Source organism: Saccostrea echinata, unplaced genomic scaffold (genome assembly GCF_033153115.1).
Source record: "Saccostrea echinata isolate AGI-Se365-2 ecotype Australia unplaced genomic scaffold, CSIRO_AGI_Sech_v1 ptg000001l, whole genome shotgun sequence".
In the NCBI taxonomy this organism is placed as follows: Eukaryota; Metazoa; Mollusca; class Bivalvia; order Ostreida; family Ostreidae; genus Saccostrea; species Saccostrea echinata.
The window spans coordinates 41570282-41590049 of record NW_026889750.1 but is presented as its reverse complement, the minus strand read 5'-3'; the positions used below and the strand labels follow the sequence as shown (position 1 = coordinate 41590049).

Genomic DNA, 19768 nt, shown 5'->3' with positions numbered 1-19768 from the left:
GGGCCTTATGTGTCAGCAGGCCAAATAAGATAGGTGAGGCAAGGAATTAGAGGCCTGAACATTAACAGAGATCCAAAGCCTGAGTTGCAATTTCCAAACCAAGCACACAGAGACTACGTAGAACCTTTCTTAAACACCTATTTACCTGAGCACTGACAGATCCCTGAAGCCTGAGCTGCAGTTTTTTGAGATCTGGTCGTGACAGATTAACCACCTCCCTGATATCCACCACTTTACTCTGCATCTCATCAATAGCCACCTCTATTGGCTGTAGGACTGTATCTGTCTTCTTCACAACTTCTATCCTCTTCTTCATGTAGGGAAAACTGTGGGATGCTGTTAACATAAACATAATAACCTAAATATATTACAAGAGATGTAGGGAAAACTGTGGGACGCTGTTAACATACACATAATAATCTAAATATATAACAAGAGATGTAGGGAAAACTTTGGGACGCTGTTAACATAAACATAATAATCTAAATATATAATATCTTTTTCTAAGCTATTTATGCTGAGAAATTTACAGTTAGTTGAACAGAAGAATGGTCTAATATCTGTCACTTTAATCTTATCCTGTAAACGTAAGTAATCAGAGATTACAGAGCTCGCCACAACGAATGTTGTCTAGTACCGGTAGTGTGCATCTTTATATGTATCATCCATGCAAGTTTGGTCAATATAGGGCTTATAGTTACTTGGAAATGAGACCTGCTCCAAAAACTTTAACCTGGTCACTCATCTGGAAAATGTAGGTCAGATCCACCATCTGAAGCAAGCATGGTTGTGTGCATCCTTACATGTATCATCCATGCAAGTTTGGTCAATATAGAGCTTATAGTTACTTGGAAATGGGACCTGATCAAAAAAACTTTAACCTGCTCCAAGAACTTTAACCTGCTCCAAAAACATTAACCTGGTCATACTTCAGCTAAAATTGCAGCATCTGAAACCTTGACTGGTACAATGAAACACACTAGAAGCATCCTCCATGCATCCCTGATTAATACAGGGCATAGAAATACTTAAAAAGAAATCTGCTCCAAAAACTTTAACCTGGGATGCCGATGCGGAGGGTATTACATAAGCTTCCCCAACTTTGTTGAGGGGAGCTAAAAATTACTCTAACCATTAATCAAATCCATGGTTGGAAATTCTGTATCTTGAACAACTCTATGTCAAATACCTGGTAAATATCAATACCATAGAGTCCCCCCCCCCCCCCTCAATTTTTCAGTCAGTGGTTTCAAGATATACCAAAGATTTATTTCAGTTGTCTTAACAACACAGTTTCTATTCACAGCATTTTTGCCATACAATTCAAAGACTCATAAATAAGCTTACTTAGCAGAATGGTTCTACGTTTACACTGCTCATGGATCTCTCCCCTAGCTTTGCCTGCCTTTGTGAATGGTGTCTCAAACATAAATCTCTTGATGTTATTGTTCCTCTCAAACTCTGTAATTCTCTTCTGTAGCTCCTTCTCCTCAAAGTAAGGTGTCACATGGGTGACTTGTATGTAGGCAAACTTCTGGTCCAACTCAGATGGGTTTACCTGTTTAAGGATTAAAAGACATTTTATTGTTGTCAGGAAATTGGGCAAAAATTCTTGTTGTTTTTTCTTTTACAAATAGGACAACCATTACATTAGGATGTGTTTTCCCATCCAATATTGTACATTAAAGACTTAGGCCCACCCACCTTATTAGAATCCATGATGAGTTTGACTGTGTCTTTTCCGTACTTTTCACTGTACATGGTTTTAAGTCTCTCACAGATCTCTGGTAGACTTGTTACCTTTGGTTCCTTGTAGATGTATTCCTTACCATCTTCCTCAACAAAGAATGAGGACTGAAAATCAAATGATAAACAAACTTAAAATAGTGCAAGCATTCAGAATTATCTATATAAAGCCTGTTCAACTGAGAAATAATTGTTCAGAATTCTGTGAAGTTTTTATAACGACAGATGTAAGTGACATTATACCCCAAAGAAAGCAATACGGAAATATTTTCCCAGCAGCCTCTTCCCCGAGGCAGTAACATCCACCACCTTTGTGTAGGCCTTGGACAGGCTGTCATAGGAACTGGCCAGTTTCTGAAAAGAGAACAGAATTCACTCTTGTAAAGAATGAAAGAAAGAAAGAATTAGAGAGGCTTCTTCCAGCCCAAAATATAAACTCTAAGATTTCATTTTCAAATAACATGTCGAGCAACTAATACATATTCTCACATCAAAGTCTCTTGAGTATTCATATATAGGAATGATCAGCTTATAAATGTCTCCCAGGATTTCATATCTTTCTGCCAGCTCCATAGATCTGCAGGCCTTCTCCAAGTATTCCACCATTGTGTCCTAACAAATAAAGAAAGATAACTGCCACAACAATCTCTGGAGAAATATCATAGTACTGTAATAAAACTTAGAGAAGTTTTGACTAAATTAAAGTTGAGGAAAATAATTTGTTTTAAATCATTAAATTAAATGGGGACTGCAAATTTGAACATTGCAAATTATCACTAATATATCATTTCCAATTTACAATGACATAAAATACACTTTTATACCTGGTCATTGGATTAAATACCCACCTCTGTATATTGCACATCCTGCATCCCTGAGTCATCCTTAATTCCAGATTCATCCCCCTCCACATTGGGGGAAATCCCAGAAAAGGCTGTACAACCCTGGGGGAAACATTCTATAAAAGAGCATTCAACATCAAAATGAAAATAGGAATCTGATTCTAAATGTAGTGTCAAAAGAGGTTTTAAACCAGAATTTTCACAATTATAGTTCTTAATTAGTGCTTTTACAAAATAAACCATATCTTAAAATGATAAATTCTGCAGGCTCTATTTCATCATATCTGAATAACTCTTGAACTTTGCTATCATCTTCAATGAAAAAATTAGTGGCTAAGGTTGACCATTTTTCAATTAACGTTAACAAAATGACCATTATGAATCAAACTGTACTCATATTTTTCAACTGTACTTCAGTGTCTTTGCTCACTGTTACACATTATGTGGAGTTTTTTATTCATACTTACAAGTAATAATATGCAGTAAAATAAACTAGCTAGTACATGAAAGTATACAGTATATTCCAAAGTTGCTATAAAATTAATTATTGTTATTAATATAGTAACCCCAAAAATCTATATGGTCCATAATAAAACATACATATACCAAAATCAGAAGTTGTGGAAAACATTATACATGCAGATAATGAGGGAACCTGTAAATTCTAATTTGTCCTTTATAATTCATGTTTCCTTCAGCCCCTAAATCTACTGATGAAAAATGTACCTTGTTTACCAAAGAAGACTGCAAGAAATGTGGTAAACAATAAAAAACCATACATTTCTCATTTTTTATACAGATATATATACACAGAGTATGTGTTGTCTTCTGTAGCATTAAGTAGAATTTCTACCCTAACATATGACAAGTGAGAGCAGTGTTCTCTTTCTTAACGTTATAAGAACTGTGTTTATACATCATACCAAAGTGTAAAAAAGAAGCAAAAATAAAAACAAATATGCAACACAAATATTCCATTGACATGCTGTGGGTTATTTACAGTATCTTAAAAATGTACTTGATTAATATAAATAAATTGACATAATTTCACTACAAAAAGGAAGTCAACATTTTGGCACTGCAAAGTTAAAATATAAAAAAAATCCAAAGTAAACATGACATCATGCTTTTATAAAAGTACAACATTTACATGTCAATATTTTTCACTTACTTGATTTTATTTTGCCTGTCATGAGTATGTATTCACATTGAATCAATTTAAACTTTTTAATAAGATGAAATTTCCAATAACACTTCTTCATACAGACTTTGTACAATAAATCATGGGTTTCGTGTAGCTAAGCTCATCTCGTCTTCTTTAGAAATGCCTGACTGACAAGATAAAACACAAACCTCTCTTTTTCAGGTATTCAGCAACTAAGGCAGCAATATGGATAAAGCAGTGGGCTTCCTGAAAATAAAAAAACAATGAAATGTTATATCTCAGGGTCAAAGTGTGTCTCAAGAAATTACTTGAGAGAATGATTTGATACTGGTAATACTGTAGAAACTAATACTTAAACATGACAATGTACAGGACATACACATGTATTCACATTGCAAAAAAAAAATAAATAAATAAATAAATAAATAAAACTGTAGTTCAGGTTTACAATTCATCACAACACACAAGTAAGAGTAAACAAGCTCATTCAGGGAATTTATGACCCCCACTTAAGGTCAGAAGTTTATCTGAGATATTATTCAGAAGCAATTTGCAACAACATACAAGTTTGTGACCTTGACATTTTAACCTTTCACCTCAAAATCAATCAGAATCATGTTTGAGTTATAGAGAGTATTAAAATGAATTTAGAAAAAAAATTTACACAACATATGAAGGCCTTTGAACATTTTGACCTCACATACCACCTAGAAACGATTTTATGCAATATATGAATTTCTGACCTTGACCATTTGACCTCAAAAACAATAGGGATCTTCTTCAAGCTATGAGCAGATTTAATATTAAATTTCATTGCAAAAAAGGAAAAGACTATTAGAGATATCAATTTCAGTATAATACACAAAATGATGAATGGAGAGAAAGGATGGATAGATCCAAACTTTTAGAGGAAAAAGGGAAGACAAATTCTGTTCACTGAAAAAATATCCTAGTTAGTCTCCCTTACCTCTGAGTAGTTGCAGTTTTTACAATGGATTTTAGCCATAGACTCTAGCCAGGTCTTCCTAAGCTCTGGCGTGGTGGCGTAGGACTTGGCAAGGCTGTACTGAAGGTCAATCAACATCTCAGGGTCATTCTCATGTTCCTTCATTTGAGCTGTTGCCATGAGAACCGTCCGGATCCGCTTCGTTAAATCTTTAACTTCTAATGGGAATCCACTTTTCTGTATTAAATAAGTTTTACACACATATAAATTATGAATATCAAAATGCTGCAACTAAATAGCATCAGAAGAGAGTTTACATCAATGATTTTTTTTAACCTAAATTTGATCACCAGAAATATTAAGAAATGGAAGACAGAAATATAATTTTTAGAATGGTAAGCTAAATCTGGAAATCAGAAGGTGTTCATAACTACAACAGATAGAAGGGTGTAGATGTGCAATAAATGTCTTCTACCATAGATCTAGCTATAACCTGCTGTGTAATTAGTGTGCCAAATATTGAGTTATTTAACAAGATAGTGACTAGGTAACAATGTGCTCATAGGAATCTCTGGGTCTGTGTTCTTATATCACTTCCTACTCGGACAGGTACAATATCACTTAATAATTACAGACATTGTGAAAAACATGAACATTGATAAATACAAAGTTTAATGAGAGCTCCTTCAAAATTTTCCTATAAAGCTTAAATCTAAAATTACCAGTAGATTTAAAAATGCTAAATTTGATTTGTTTGCTCTGCTCTGTGTTACTTAATTTTAATGTATGTAATAGTAGTACATGTATAACTTAGAGGCAAACAATGGACAAGTTTGGACCAACAATTGCAAAAACAAATGATGCAGACTTGACTTACACACAGCAATTACTAATGAAGATTGCACAACAAACATTACTGGAGCACAGATATATACCAGTACTTATGTTTCCCTTCCTATAAAACTGACATTGTCTAGCATGTAATGCTGCAGCACATATGCATGTATACCACTAGTATATTTGTACCTCTAGCCAAACTGACAAAGACTCTAGCACATACTTCTGCAACACAAATTGTAAACATTTTTCTTGTCAAGCTTAAGGTGTGATTAAGAATGTGACAGTAATACTATACATCAGATCTGAGAAAATGAAGACTGTTGAGATATGGAAAAGGTTTGTGCACAGAATTGGTAGTTAAAATAGTCAATTTATATCACACTACTTTGCAGAGAAAATGTCTTTTAATATTAAATCAACCTATTAAAAATGAAAAGTATAATAATTATGCAATAAGGTTTTTGTAATGCAAAGTGTGAATGATTTACATTAATTCTCAAAACTGAATTTTTCATAAATTACCATTTTAGTTGATAATAAATCTAGATTTTAAAAAAATGGTTATAAATAGCATTAGTTTGCAGCTAATTGTTAGTATACAGTACACTGCCACAGTGCCCTAGAATAAGTTGTCAGCAGACATGGTCTAGGACAAACACCATTACCTCTTTATTGCCCTTTCTGCCTCTTTTGCCATCACCCTGGTAAAAATGAATCATGCTTCTGTATGCTTTAAAATTGTAAATTAGTAATAATCTTGAAAGAATTAATGTCTATACAAAATGGGAAAGAATGTGTACTTGATAGTGAGTACAGCTTTGTACAAAAGTAAGCAAGGAAGCCATGCATCCTGGACATAGGCACCAATAAATTTTAAAATGATTACTAGCAGTGTTAAATTTCACCACAATGATGCATATTCAAACAATCCTGTTTATTGTATTATGATCTTTTTAAACTCCCAGCCTACATTTCATAATAGTGCAAAATAAAGCTTAGCGAGTGTCCTTGGATCCTTCTGGTCATGTACCAATGAATGAATTTGTATTTCAAAAATGAATGTATGGAAATAAAGTGATGATTTTAAAGTCTTATGACTGCATTGTTTCATAGTCACTGTTATATAATAGATGGTGGATACAACATTCAGACAACGACAAAAAGGTTATGAGGATAGCAATAATGCACAATAATAAGCTAATTCTGAGCTCTTTGCACAAATTTTTTATACTAGCACATAAAGTATTGCAGAATTTCAGTAATATAAGTTAAGTATTAAGTAGGGAGAAACACATACATTTGTGGGATGTCACATTCTAACAAAGGTGTATCTTGTGTAATATGTTTAAATTATGCATCTGGGTGAATGAGTACACCAATATACCAAATACAAATCTCATTGTAATGTTTGGGCAAGCATGTCATACCCTTCTCTCTGCACAGAGGCCATTATAGGCCGAGTCCTTCAGAATTACCCGAGTCTGCAGAGTATGAGATAAGCAACAACATCAAAATTCAGTATATGCATACAGATGTAAAAAATAATGGACAAAATTTCAATGTGTTACCAATATACATCATTAACATGAAATTAATAAGAAATTTCATACAAAAATACTGAACTTGCAAAGATAGAATTTCCCAAAGTGAATACTGAGACATGATATTGAAAATTTGTCCTCTGTTTTTTTTTCAAGATAAATTTATTTTCAAAATACAGCTATAGAAAATCCCTGATCTCCATAGTCCTGTAAAAAGAGTTCCTTACCACTTGCAGCAAGTTTATGTAAAATAGCGCAAGACTGTAGCAGAGGCATTCCAGAGTCAATATATACTTATAAAGAAGATAAGTACACCAAGAGATTTTACAGGGTTACCTCAGTGTGGTGCCTATAGACTCCCCCGACCAGACTAGCAAACGGACTTAAAGGCTTTAATCAAAGAAACAGTAAGGCTTAACTCCTTGTTATCCACACATTATTAGTTATCAATCTTTTCAATTAATTCTTAAAGAAAATCAATCATCCCTAACCTTCATGATTAGATCACACCATAAAAAATTCTATCGAAAACACACACTACACTCTACTACAAAGCAAATGATTCAGCAACTACCAAACTGACAAACATACTTTGAGTTTACATACATGGTTTTCATCAACCATGATCATCTACAAGCAAGAAATCACTTTCTTTGATAATAATAAAATAATTCTTAATCACTGAACTCAGACTCTGGCATAACTGAATTCAAAAATATGAGAACATATGTAAAATTACATTTAACTAGTTTAATCATTACAGCAATCTGAGCTCAATGGTAATAGAATTGGATAAGTTACCTGCATTGCCTTGTCACTAGCAGCATAGCTGTTGATCATAGCCAGACTGTCCGTGAATCGGGAGTTACTGAGTTCTACTACACCACCGATCAGCTGGGATACTGAGATTATCACCTAGAGCAAAAGAAACTGTAACCTGATGGGCAATTCATTTCATCGACCAAAACTGTAAATACATGTATGACTGAGAAATAGATCCATGTGTAAATTTTCTAGCTATCCTTATACTTTGGTAATATTCAGTAAATCTCATGATTTAATCAGTGTCTGTGATAACTATTACACACCTGTAGATGGACTCTGGTAAAATTCTTTTTCTTGGTGAATTCAAAGTTGTTTCTCATCAGCAGATAAAGTAGAGCACAGGCTTCTTTCCTTGTGGATTGTAGCTTAGAGTTACAGCACCTCAAAATCTACAAAAAAAGTATTCTTCTGAAATCTTGCATACCACTAAATCTCAATTATCACTACACCTACATGTTTTTCTTTTCATCAATACATTAGTTTTGTAAAAAATTCAATCAACAAACCTCATAGCAAAGTTCTCCACAGAGGGAAGCATTTCCTTTGAATAAAACTGGTTGAAACTGTAATGAACAAATAAATTTGAGTCCTAAAGTCTATTTGGAAAGTGATAAACTATTAAATCAGCACCTCAACATTTTTTGTCAAGTCCATGAAATTATCCTATCTCATTTATTACCTCTATAAAAGCAGAACTTTGTTTCATTGACCTGAAAGTGTCCTTAACCTGAGATATTTTATCTCAAACTCGATGGGGCTGAGAAAAAACGCAAGATATCAGAGGATTCAAGATTTGGAAGTTAAAATAGAGAGGTTGGGACTTCAACATATCCATTGTATTCAAGACATACAATGTAGATGTTCAAGATATCAAAGTGTATTAGTAAAAGGAAAAAAAGATCACCTTTTTAATAAAGGACCTCCAGGAAGCAAAGACATGTTTCTGTAGAGATTCAGACTGACTGGTCTGTAGGAAGTTAAGATACAAGCTGAACACCTTCCTCATCAGACTGTTGTCCCCATCTTTGTGTTCCAAGTTACGCTGCAATCACAAAATAAAGAAAACTTACTTCAAAATCATTTCAATGTTCTGTAAAAACATTTACTATGATCATGAATAAAATGAAACATTCTTCTAATGAAATCTTAATATTTTACCAGGAGTTTAAGATAAACCTCTTTAAATTAACTATATACACATACATTAAATTAACAATATGATGGAGCAGTTCTGGCTGTGTCTGGAGATCTGCCATACCTGCTACAAGATTTTACAGTATATAGAAGTGCAGAGAGCCATTTAGAACTAGTTCCACCTTAAATGTCTGTGTGTATAAGGTTAAGACATCTAACACGACCAGTCCCACTTCTGTAGACATATTAGCTTCCTGTAATGCCTTCATCACAGCATTGCCTTCTGATGGGGTGGATGCTAAAATAATTACAGAAGGAGGTGTCTTACCGCAGTGACAATTGTTTAGGAAAAAAATAATTCTAGGTCCTTTTAATAAACCTAACAACTTGGCTGAAACTTTTTAAACTACAGCAAAATGTTGTCTTATTCCTGTTAACCAAGTTTATATATACATGTACCGGTATATAACCATCACATATTCAAAACTATGGTTTTTATGAGGCTAAAGATGAAATCAACAGTAAAAGACAGACTGACCATGCCCTGGTTCTCCCATGCCCTCATACTGACTGTGTGACCGAGGGGTCAAACTAGGAACAGATCTTCTATTCATTGGCATTGTAGAGGCTTTTGTACTGTCCCCTATCACACTATAAAATTAAATGTAATTCCATTAGTGTCTCAGCCAGCATGTACGATGTATTGCATTACATGTATCTCTTTAACAGTCAACATCATAAAATATCATAAACTTAAAGATAAATGCATAGAGAACAGGATGAAAATGTAACTCTTTTGTTAGCCTGGGCTGCAGTCAAGATCATAGCAGTACATAGCTTTATGTAGTGCTACGATCTTGAACAATATGCTAGCCTAGCCATTACAAGCAGTAATTTATACACTGTGTTCAATATGACGTAGATATCTAAGTTAGCAGCTAGGCTAGCTGCTATGATCTTAAATGCAGCCCTTCTTACCACCACCCCTTTCTCCCCTTCCACTCAAAAGAATTTCAATCATGAACAAAATGTACATATATATAAATAAATTAATAATTAGTAACTTAAAAGATACTGGAATCATAGTAACTCAAATGTTCGAATACTCTACAGACAGATAGTTTATCAAAGTAAAACACAAGATGCACACAAACTAGAGATTTCGTATTATATACAAATTTTTTTTCAATTTTTACTGAAAAGACACTTAGTAAAAATTCAACACACATACCTTAAGTCAACAATTTTCTTTCTTCCCTGGTATTGGAAATTCTTTAAGCACACCCTTTAATAAATCACGAAATTACTGAAAGCAAGTTTCCCTTGTCTTGCAAATGTCACTATCTATAGCATTTAACAAAAATAAGATTTTGATTTAAATTTCTTATGAATAGAATTAACAATGTAAATTAACTTACTCTAGTATGCTAAAGAAATCAATGATATCAAACTCTGAAGAGTTATGAAACCAACCAAGAAGGATATCTGAAATGAACGAGTTCAGTAATGAAAATGCATAATGCCAAAGCATCACCCTCCATTACAAACAGTAACGTTCCTAACATCAAAGGGACATAAGAAGTAATGCAATACTCTCAGAATATCTTTAAAGGGACATAAACACAGATTTGAAGTTAATATTTTCTCAAATTTTCTGTATAATATTATGACTTATGTGTTCCTATAGCATTTCACATGGAAATAGAGTTTAACAAATTGAACACACCCCTTGAAACGTAAACATTAACAATAACAAACCTCTTGCCCTATTTCAAAACAGTTTACGTTCCACCGGTGTGTTCAATTTGTTAAACTCTGCACACATCACTGTTGCTTTCTCACATTTCTACTCTGAATTTTCTGGATTATATCTTTATTTTTTTTCATTTATATACAACAAAATTTCTACTTTTCTTAATATTAAGGATAAGTTTACTTTGTGAAAGTGCAAAGATGTGTCAATCAAATTCGTAGTTTCAATAATTTCCATTTTTATGAGCATTTAATGTGAAATGCAATAGTATACACTTATTTCATGACTATGAGGGGAACAGTCATACTGTTCTCCCGAGGTAATGGGGAAGACCTGGGAAACTGTTGCCCGAGGCCAAAGGCTGAGGGCAACAGTTTCCCAGGTCTTCCCCATTATCGAGGGACAACAGTTTGACTGTTTCCTGAGTTGTCATGAAATAAGTGTTTTATTACCTAACCCGCTATATAATTTCTTGAAATAATGATATAGACACATCGACAAAAGTTTGCATTATTTCTTAGTGTTATCATGTCCTAGTAAATATTGACGTATACATGTATTGTTTAGTAAAAAACATAAGATGACTTGTAGGTTTGAATATAACACACCGAGTCGGACGTTTTCAAAGGCAAAGATCAATAGTGAGTGAAAGGGGCCTACATTTTTCCAAAATTTCCCTCAGAAAATGTGTTCTTGGCCTCTTCTTTCAAATGATATTAAATTGAATATATATTTATATGGGTATTAGGATTACTCTTCAAATGATAATTTCAAATTTATTGCCATGAAAATGCTTCAATTTATACATAATTCAATATTATAGCTGTAAAGTACAGGAAACTAATTATGATGTCATAATGGATTAGTTCAGCCATGCAACAGTTCATTCTGTGACCGGGTAAACAGTTTTGACTGTTTCATGATGTGCAAAAAACATTAAAATGAATCAGGAAACAGTTCAAAATGCTTAATTATAATTTATATAGTAGGTTAGGTAATAATAACATATTAGTCATGATATTATACAAACAATTTGAGAAAATATTAACTTCAAATCTGTGTCTATGTCCCTTTAAAGATATTCTAAGAGTATTGCATTACTTCTTATTTTGTATCAGAATACTAAACAAAAATTGTGACTGATGGTAGTATAAATAATCTGTTATAAGTTTCCTGTCTTGATTATCACCTTCTGGCAGGTACTTGATGACATGGAGGAAGCACAGTAACAAGTCTTTGACCTCCATAATGTCCAGTTTCTGGTACTTCATCAGGATCTGTGAGGGTTTGGGGGCTCCTGATACGTCAGAGGCTGAGTCCTTGATGTTCTGGTTGGAGGATACCCTAAAACAGATAAATATGAATTTAAAAATAAATAAAACAGTGTACTTTTCAATGGAGAATATTTCTAGAAGCAGAAAATAAACTACATGTATAACTATGTGATAAAAACACACACCACACAGCAATCTATTAACATACAAGTTCAAATCTGTCCCAATCCAAAATGATATATTTTCCTTCATCATTTTATAGCTGTTGAACAAATAAACATGTAGAGATATACAGTACAAAATACAGGAAGATTCTGCTATATAAAGAAGTCTATAATTTAGATATATTTTACATGCTCTTTAAATAATGAACATCCCTTTAGAAATTTGTAAACATTGAGAAAGAGTTTGGTGAGTTTTTTTTATTTATGCTTAATTTGTAAAGAAATACTGTGTATGATTCCATTATAATTGATGGAAGAGGTACTTTAAACATATAGGAATTTGATGGGAACCTTGTAATTAAATGTGAACAAAAGCCATTATATTACAGATGTAGATATCCATTAACAGTATTTAAAGGTCTCACAGCAAACTTGAAGACCCCAAGACCTCCAAAAAGTTCCACCTCTTAATATTTAGTACAGGTAGTAATATAAGTAATTTTCATAACAAGCTATAATTAAGAAATCTCATTTTTTTAGTTTCACCTTGTCACATTCCCATGGGATTTTTTCCTTAAGGAAAATCTGTAAATAACTTTCAAGATTAAGTAGTCCTTTAGAAAATGAATCAGAAATTTTGCTAAAATTCACATATTTACCTACATTAATAAAATAAGACCTATAGAAGTAAAATTTCTTCATAATTCCAAACTGATTATAATTGCTGGGATTAATAAATGTATATACACAATTCTATCAAAAGGAACCCACCTCCTATGAACTTTCTCAGGGGTTTTGCCTTCAGTTTTATCAACAGAAGAAGTACTGTTTGTTCGGGACAGGGAACCAGCTGATCCATTCATCATCTGGGCTTTCATTTCCGACAGGCTCTGTAGAGGTGCACCTAAAAATGTTGAAGGAGGCCATAGATTCAACTTGTGGAAATTAAAACTATACAGCATTTAGAAGGATATCTGTAAACAATGCAAACACAAACGATAAACTGGCGTGTCTATACCATACAATGATACTGATGGCATTTTTTCTTTCTCTGAATAAAACACTTTTTAAAGACATATGTAGAAAAATCATGTAAGTACCATGTCCAGCTATCATAGCAAACACTTTAGACTCCCTCTGTGTTGTGGGAGCATCAAATGTTACAGACTTCTGAGGCATCTGAGGGGTTCTGGGTCTGCTTTCTTGTTTGACAGACTGAACATCCCCATTCACAACTATGGTAGGGGCCTGTGGAGGGGGTGGGGCAGCTGGGTCATCCACCAGGTGGTGTTTGTGGTCCATCAATATGGATATTAGAGGTAGGTACAGAGCAGCAATCCTCCCTTGTAGTGTCTATAAAATTTACAAATTCAGTGTCAATCATAACCAATGCTTAACGATGTTTAATGAAAGACTGCAACATGATTAAATTAATACCAATTGAAATTGTTCATTTTCTGTGCAGGATATGTTTTCTTAAGATTGCTTCTGTATAAAATCAAATTTCTTTAAAAATTTGGTTTCTTATCTTCCCTTATAAATTGAAAAATACAAACCCATGTACCAATCAATCAATTAAATTACAAAGATTCAAAGAAATTTTGATGTTGTCACCTTGGATGTATATCTGTCATCAAAGGAATGTTTGGCAATCTGATTCCTTAGTAAGTGGATGGCATGCCTTCGGACTTCCTTTGGCTCATTCATACACATCTTAACTTCCTGTATAAGTAGTCCTACCAGATAATGGTGCTTTCGGAACTCCTCTGACAGTGTGTAGTCACATTTCAGATCTGTAAAATATAATTGTTTTTATTTAAACAATAAACATAATAATCACTGCTAAGCATTACAAGGGGTAATCATAAAGTTTGTGGACAGGCACGATAAATTGAAAAGGGGGACCAGCCTTTTAGTGAACATTTTTCATAGTAAAAGACTATATTTGGGGAAAAAGCGAGAGGGAAGGAGGGGACTCTCAATAAGGATACGTGCGTGCATGGGTGAATTAATGTTCTAGTTGTCAAAATAAAAATTGTCATAATCGTTGAAAACTTCATGGGAATTTTATTGTGCTAGTCCACAAACTTTTTGATCACCCCTTGTCATTGTTATAAATTCAAAATGTCATATGCTACACAATACACGCTACACATGGCTGAATAGACTTATTTTTTATTTAATTAAAAGAATTAGTCTGAAAATATGCTTATACAATGTTATAGTAAAGCAGAACTTGCAATAAACATGTATTGTTTAGGCTGAAATCAAAAAACATCTCTTAACAAACAAAAATATTTATTTCTACTATGAAATCATTTATGTTTTATGGTGATCAATAATTCTACTCATATACCATCAGCATTAAAACACACTTTAATATCTCTTGTTAATAACTTTTCTTTTCATTTAACCTTGAATAAAAAAGGAATTCTAAAATTTCTCAAAGCAAAATTTATATACAGTCTTTGAGATAAATTATAAAGATGCAAAAAGGTGTTCTTATTTTAGTATAAATTACAACTCAGGGGAATCAGAATTATCTTAAAGATTCAGTCACCAGAAATGTAAATAATTTCACAGCATTTGAAGTCCTTTCTGATTAATTCTGAAATTAAGAAAGGAATTATTTGTTAGTTTGATTGATACATCTGCGTAAAATCAGACTTGATTAAAAAAATTGTTCACGATGTTAGATGACTTTGTTTTCATCAGTTTAACTATACATGTACTGTGAGTGAGTATGGCTAATATATATGTTTAGCTAGTATACCTTGATTTTAAAAATACTTTTTTATTTATTAAAGCTTAGATAAAATAAACCTCTCAAACAAGACAGGTTAAAAATCTTGTCATAATAAGCTTGTAAAAGTTACTGAAGCAGCATGCTGTTAATTTCAGTATATCTGCCGCATCTATCACAAAATACTCATTTCGCCATAATTTTACATTTCTTCCTTATCAATTGATACCTTAAATTTGAAGAAATATTCAAGCTAAGCTTTAGATTTTTTTCCATTTGTGTACCAAAAAAGCTATTTACATATTTACAAAGTGTACAAGAACTTACCATGTAGATCTAGGAGAAATTTAGAGTGTACATTTATATATTCATATATTGTAATTTTAAATATCCTGCCCCTGATTTCCTTACACATCTTCAACTTAAATGTAGAGCAACATAACCAACTAATACCTTGTAAAGATTTCAATTACATACTTCTGGTTAAACACATTAACATGAAACACAAACACCACAGATATAAATTAGTAATTTTAAATGTGGATGAATATTCTTTTCATTGCAGAAAACTTACAAAAATGCCCTAAAGAAAGTAGAAAAAAAGAAAAAGCAATTCTATAGTAACTAAAATACATGTGCAACCAAACCATGTAAACTTTGGCTGGAACTGAATTGTTAGTAGGATACAGTCAGAGGTTTTTGTTCTAAACATGTCTAGAGTATCTTCTCAACTATGCATTCAATCTTCTTTCACTTTAAAGGTTTCAGGTTTTTCAATGTTATATAGACAACATGTAAACTGAAAGTCAAAGATTCTAGACACAAGGCATTGCAACATGAACACCAAAAGCAACAAAAGCTATTGTTTTAGAGCAGCCATTGATTGGGGGAATTCTCCATTATTTCTTAAAGACCTGCATTCTAAATGAAATTGTGTAAGTTACCTTCTAATTTGATCTCTGTAGCAGCATGGAAAAGAAGGTCACAATTTTTTTTTTGAGACTTAGTCAATTTACATAGTTTTCAAAATATAAATATTCCACACAAGATTATAATGTTAATACAAATATAGTAAATCACACACAAAGCAATTTTCTTCTCAAACATCAACTGAACAAAAGTTCAATGACACACAAAATTATTTTGAAATCAGATCTTTTTAACATTCCAAACAAATTTAACAAATGAACTGCACACATTTATAGTATCCTTTACACTGTACACTCAGTGTAAGAGTACTCACCTTTGAAGGATTTGATCATGCCTTTCCTCATGATTGGAAGACAGAGGGGGATATAGTGCTCATGTGAACAAACCTCACATAAAAACTCAAATTTCAGATCATACAATGACTGAAACCAAAACAAACATTGAATTAATTCAACAACTTTAAATACCGGTATTGATTTCCTCAAAAAGAAAATTTACTTCAATATCTTACCTATAATACAATTTTACTTTTGGGCAGTTTAACACATGCAGAAACAAAATACTGTATAAGCAGAATTTTTAGCGAGGATTCAATATTGGCATTATTAGCGAAGGGTTCATGAGAATGCTAAAATCGAACATTGCTAACAATTTATTCTGTATCAGTTGTTATAGATATCTCTCTCGGCATTATAAAATCACTAAAATTACAATGTTTTTCATGTTCTACTGAATCAATTACTTGATTCTGGGCCAGGCCATTTTGTTTTTTACTATTATCAAACTTTCATCAAAATCAAATTTAGCATGACAAACCTTGGAATCTCCTGGTCCAAACTGTTCAATATAGGCTGCAATATTCTTAAACACAAATCCTCTATCCATCAATGTAAAACAACTCTACAAAAAGATCAACAAGAAAATCATAGGCTAAAAAAAAAATCATCTTACACTTCAAGAAAATCATCTTATACTACAGGAAAGTTATACTGCAGAAATAAAGTGAGAAAACAAGAAGTCTGTGAGCGATATGCTCACTAATAATACCCCCCGCTGTGATGTGAATATACACTCTCATGTTGACATCGAATTATACAAAAATGAATCCTACCATTTGGCATGCCTAAACAAAGATTGTGCTAAAATTTCAGCAGTTGCTGAGAAAACTGTGACAGAAATTCGGTATGGACAGACGCACGGATAAACAGGAAGTTGTCATTGGATTCAAAAACAAATGAATCCCACTACCGTATTTGGCCGAATATAATACACATTGGTGTAAAATACGCACCCCCCTTTTTGAGCCTGAAACTGGGGGAAAAAATGCAGTTCAGTTGTATTATACGCAGCAGCAAATTTTACCAAGCGGTGTTCTGAACTTTTGAAAATCGCAGTAATTTGCTATGAAAATCAGCGCGGAGATAAAGTGCTGAAAATTTACAGAACACAATATTTTATTCAAATGCGTTTTTATTTCTTAATCTTGACTTTCCATATCGCGGCAATCTGGAGGAAATTATTTAATTTAACAAAGCACGAGATAATGTTGCATTAAAGTATTAAAAGAGTTTATTATTATTATTTTTTTTAGCATACCGTGATATTGAAATTGTACATCGCCGTATTCTAACTATTCTTCGTGGAAATAATTTTAGTTCAACAAAGCACGAGTTATTGTTGCAAGTTTAACAGTTGTCATATTTATTTTTAGTTTAAGGTAATCATCGTGACATGTTGAAAATTATGTAAATTTAACAGGGCAAGCGATATTGCAACATCAAAGTATTCATAGACTATGATTTTCTTCTTTTGAACTTGAAATTAATTTATTAAATAAATAGCTGATGTTATAAAAATAAAATCAAAATTTAACAAGCGTGCAAAGTGTAGTTATCAACACACCTCCAAAGCTGTGAAAAATGATGTACAAAGGTGGGATATATGTCTTCATACATCGAGGTTATCTTCGTGGATATCTTATTTTCTACAGAGCACGAGTAAATGATAACACCTTAGTTTCAACATACTTCATATTTCCTTTTTTAACTCTCAATCATTTTAACACGAGGATAAAGTAAAATTACATTTAACAAGCGTTTAACTGTTTAATGTGTCGTAATAAACACAGGCTTATACATACGAAAGATCATAAACCAACCCCCGATTTTTAACAAAGAAAATAATCAAAGCAATTAATAAGGGCAGTAAATAATCAGTGCTCTAACTGTAAAAACAATGCTTTGGAGTCGGTAAACAATTTAATTGCCTTGAGGGGTGTTGAGGGGTAATTATCAAGTGACAAGAGCACGTGTTCACAACATTGGCTTCCATTCATTGGGACATATAGAGGGGTGTTTATGTTAAAATGAATTTTCAGTGGGTTATTTAAAACCTAAAATACATTTTATTTTATTGTATTTCATTAAAAAAAATGACTTATTACTTTTTTGACCGAGTATCTGACTGATTAGGTACATGTGTACTATGGTTACGGAAGCACGTGGGAAAGGATGTGTGAACATCTATAAATAACATCGTTAATGGCGGCCTACATGGAGACGATGAACATGCAGCTCAAATTAATTTTAACTTGCTTTTAAATTTAATTTAACTATCAAAAGGTTATAAATGTAACATTTTTAACAAGCCTACATTCCAACAATAACTTTCCGAAGTTTTAAATACGGCAATAAACAGCAAGAAATTGCATAAGTCTCTAGGTAATACTACGGTATGTGCGTATGATAGCCATGTTTCATATGAAAGAAAAACCTATCAAAATCCCATTGTGGTGTAAAATACGCACCCCTTTCTCACAGAAAATAATTTGTGGAAAAAAGTGCGTATTATATTCAGCCAAATACGGTATATGGCATACCTAAACAAAGATTGTAGTACTACTAAAATTTTGAGCATCTGCGCTGAGTACTTGCTAAGAAAACTGCAACGGAAATTTGGTACATACAGATGAATGGATAAACATGAAGTTTAGCTTTTAATCAAAATGGTGGGATTCATTTTTGTTTGAATCCAATATCTGGATTCAAACAAAAATGAATCCCAAGATTTGGCATGCCTAAACAAAGAATGTGCTAAAATTTCAAGCATCTGTGCTGAGTAGTTGCCGAGAAAACTGCGACGAAGAAATGTTTCAGACAGACACACGGACGTACAGACACATGGACACACAGACGGAAACAGAAAGACAGACAGACACACAAGGGTAAAACAGTATACCCCCCTCTCCTTCGGAGTGAGGGTATAATAATACATGAAAATTTCATCTATACATCTGACTTAAAGATAAATGTACAAACAGTTTAATTATAAACAGTGATACTTTGACCATTCTGGATTATTTTACCTTCACAAACTTAGCTAAACTTTGATTAGCCATCTTTGTCTCTCGTGGCATTTCTCTTTGTTTCTGGATGATATTTGGAGTCAGTGTTTGAAGCAGGTTTTGTATTCTGAACTGATAATCTGATGTAAATCTCTCATTCCTGGGCATCTGTAAGATACACATGTAATACAAAATCATCTTCATTAAAGACATTCTTTCAGGAAAGTACATTGATTTAAAAATCTGTTTTCCTTTGCAGGATCTGAACATAAATCTCTTTGACAAACTGTACAAAATAGTTGAAAATGTACAGTGTATTTGTAAGCAAAAAAACTGTGGCATGACTAAAATTTATCCATACAGAATATAGAAAATGATTCTATCTGTGCCTATATATGAGGTTCCTGCCTTGATTCTGTCTGTGCTTATGAGGTTTCTACCTTGATTTTGTCTGTGACTATGAAGTTCCTACCTTAATTCTGTCTTTACCTATGAGGTTCCTACCTTCATTCTGTCTGTGCC

General features: G+C 32.9%; 1 protein-coding gene across 6 annotated transcripts in view; it reads right to left on the bottom strand.

Annotated features, from left to right (window-relative positions):
- The window catches only part of LOC133191927 (dedicator of cytokinesis protein 9-like), a 56409-nt gene that overhangs the window by 9387 nt on the left and 27254 nt on the right, over positions 1-19768 (bottom strand). For 2 of the 6 annotated variants that reach the window (XM_061327702.1, XM_061327727.1), the window contains 25 exons: positions 19268-19414; positions 16720-16803; positions 16217-16325; positions 13845-14023; positions 13331-13583; positions 13002-13134; positions 11982-12136; positions 10458-10524; positions 10271-10324; positions 9578-9690; positions 9222-9337; positions 8810-8947; positions 8412-8468; positions 8169-8294; positions 7882-7995; positions 7417-7470; positions 4721-4936; positions 3942-3999; positions 3760-3774; positions 2595-2704; positions 2236-2358; positions 1990-2100; positions 1705-1854; positions 1348-1558; positions 146-336 (listed from right to left, as the gene is read on the bottom strand). In XM_061327702.1, coding sequence (XP_061183686.1) covers positions 146-336; positions 1348-1558; positions 1705-1854; positions 1990-2100; positions 2236-2358; positions 2595-2704; positions 3760-3774; positions 3942-3999; positions 4721-4936; positions 7417-7470; positions 7882-7995; positions 8169-8294; positions 8412-8468; positions 8810-8947; positions 9222-9337; positions 9578-9690; positions 10271-10324; positions 10458-10524; positions 11982-12136; positions 13002-13134; positions 13331-13583; positions 13845-14023; positions 16217-16325; positions 16720-16803; positions 19268-19414 — 3084 coding nt within the window. Of the gene's footprint in view, positions 1-145; positions 337-1347; positions 1559-1704; positions 1855-1989; positions 2101-2235; positions 2359-2594; positions 2705-3759; positions 3775-3941; positions 4000-4720; positions 4937-6204; positions 6241-7416; positions 7471-7881; positions 7996-8168; positions 8295-8411; positions 8469-8809; positions 8948-9221; positions 9338-9577; positions 9691-10270; positions 10325-10457; positions 10525-11981; positions 12137-13001; positions 13135-13330; positions 13584-13844; positions 14024-15917; positions 15933-16216; positions 16326-16719; positions 16804-19267; positions 19415-19768 lie in introns of all 6 variants that reach the window. The other 4 variants (XM_061327711.1, XM_061327694.1, XM_061327720.1 and 1 more) reach the window with 4 other exon arrangements.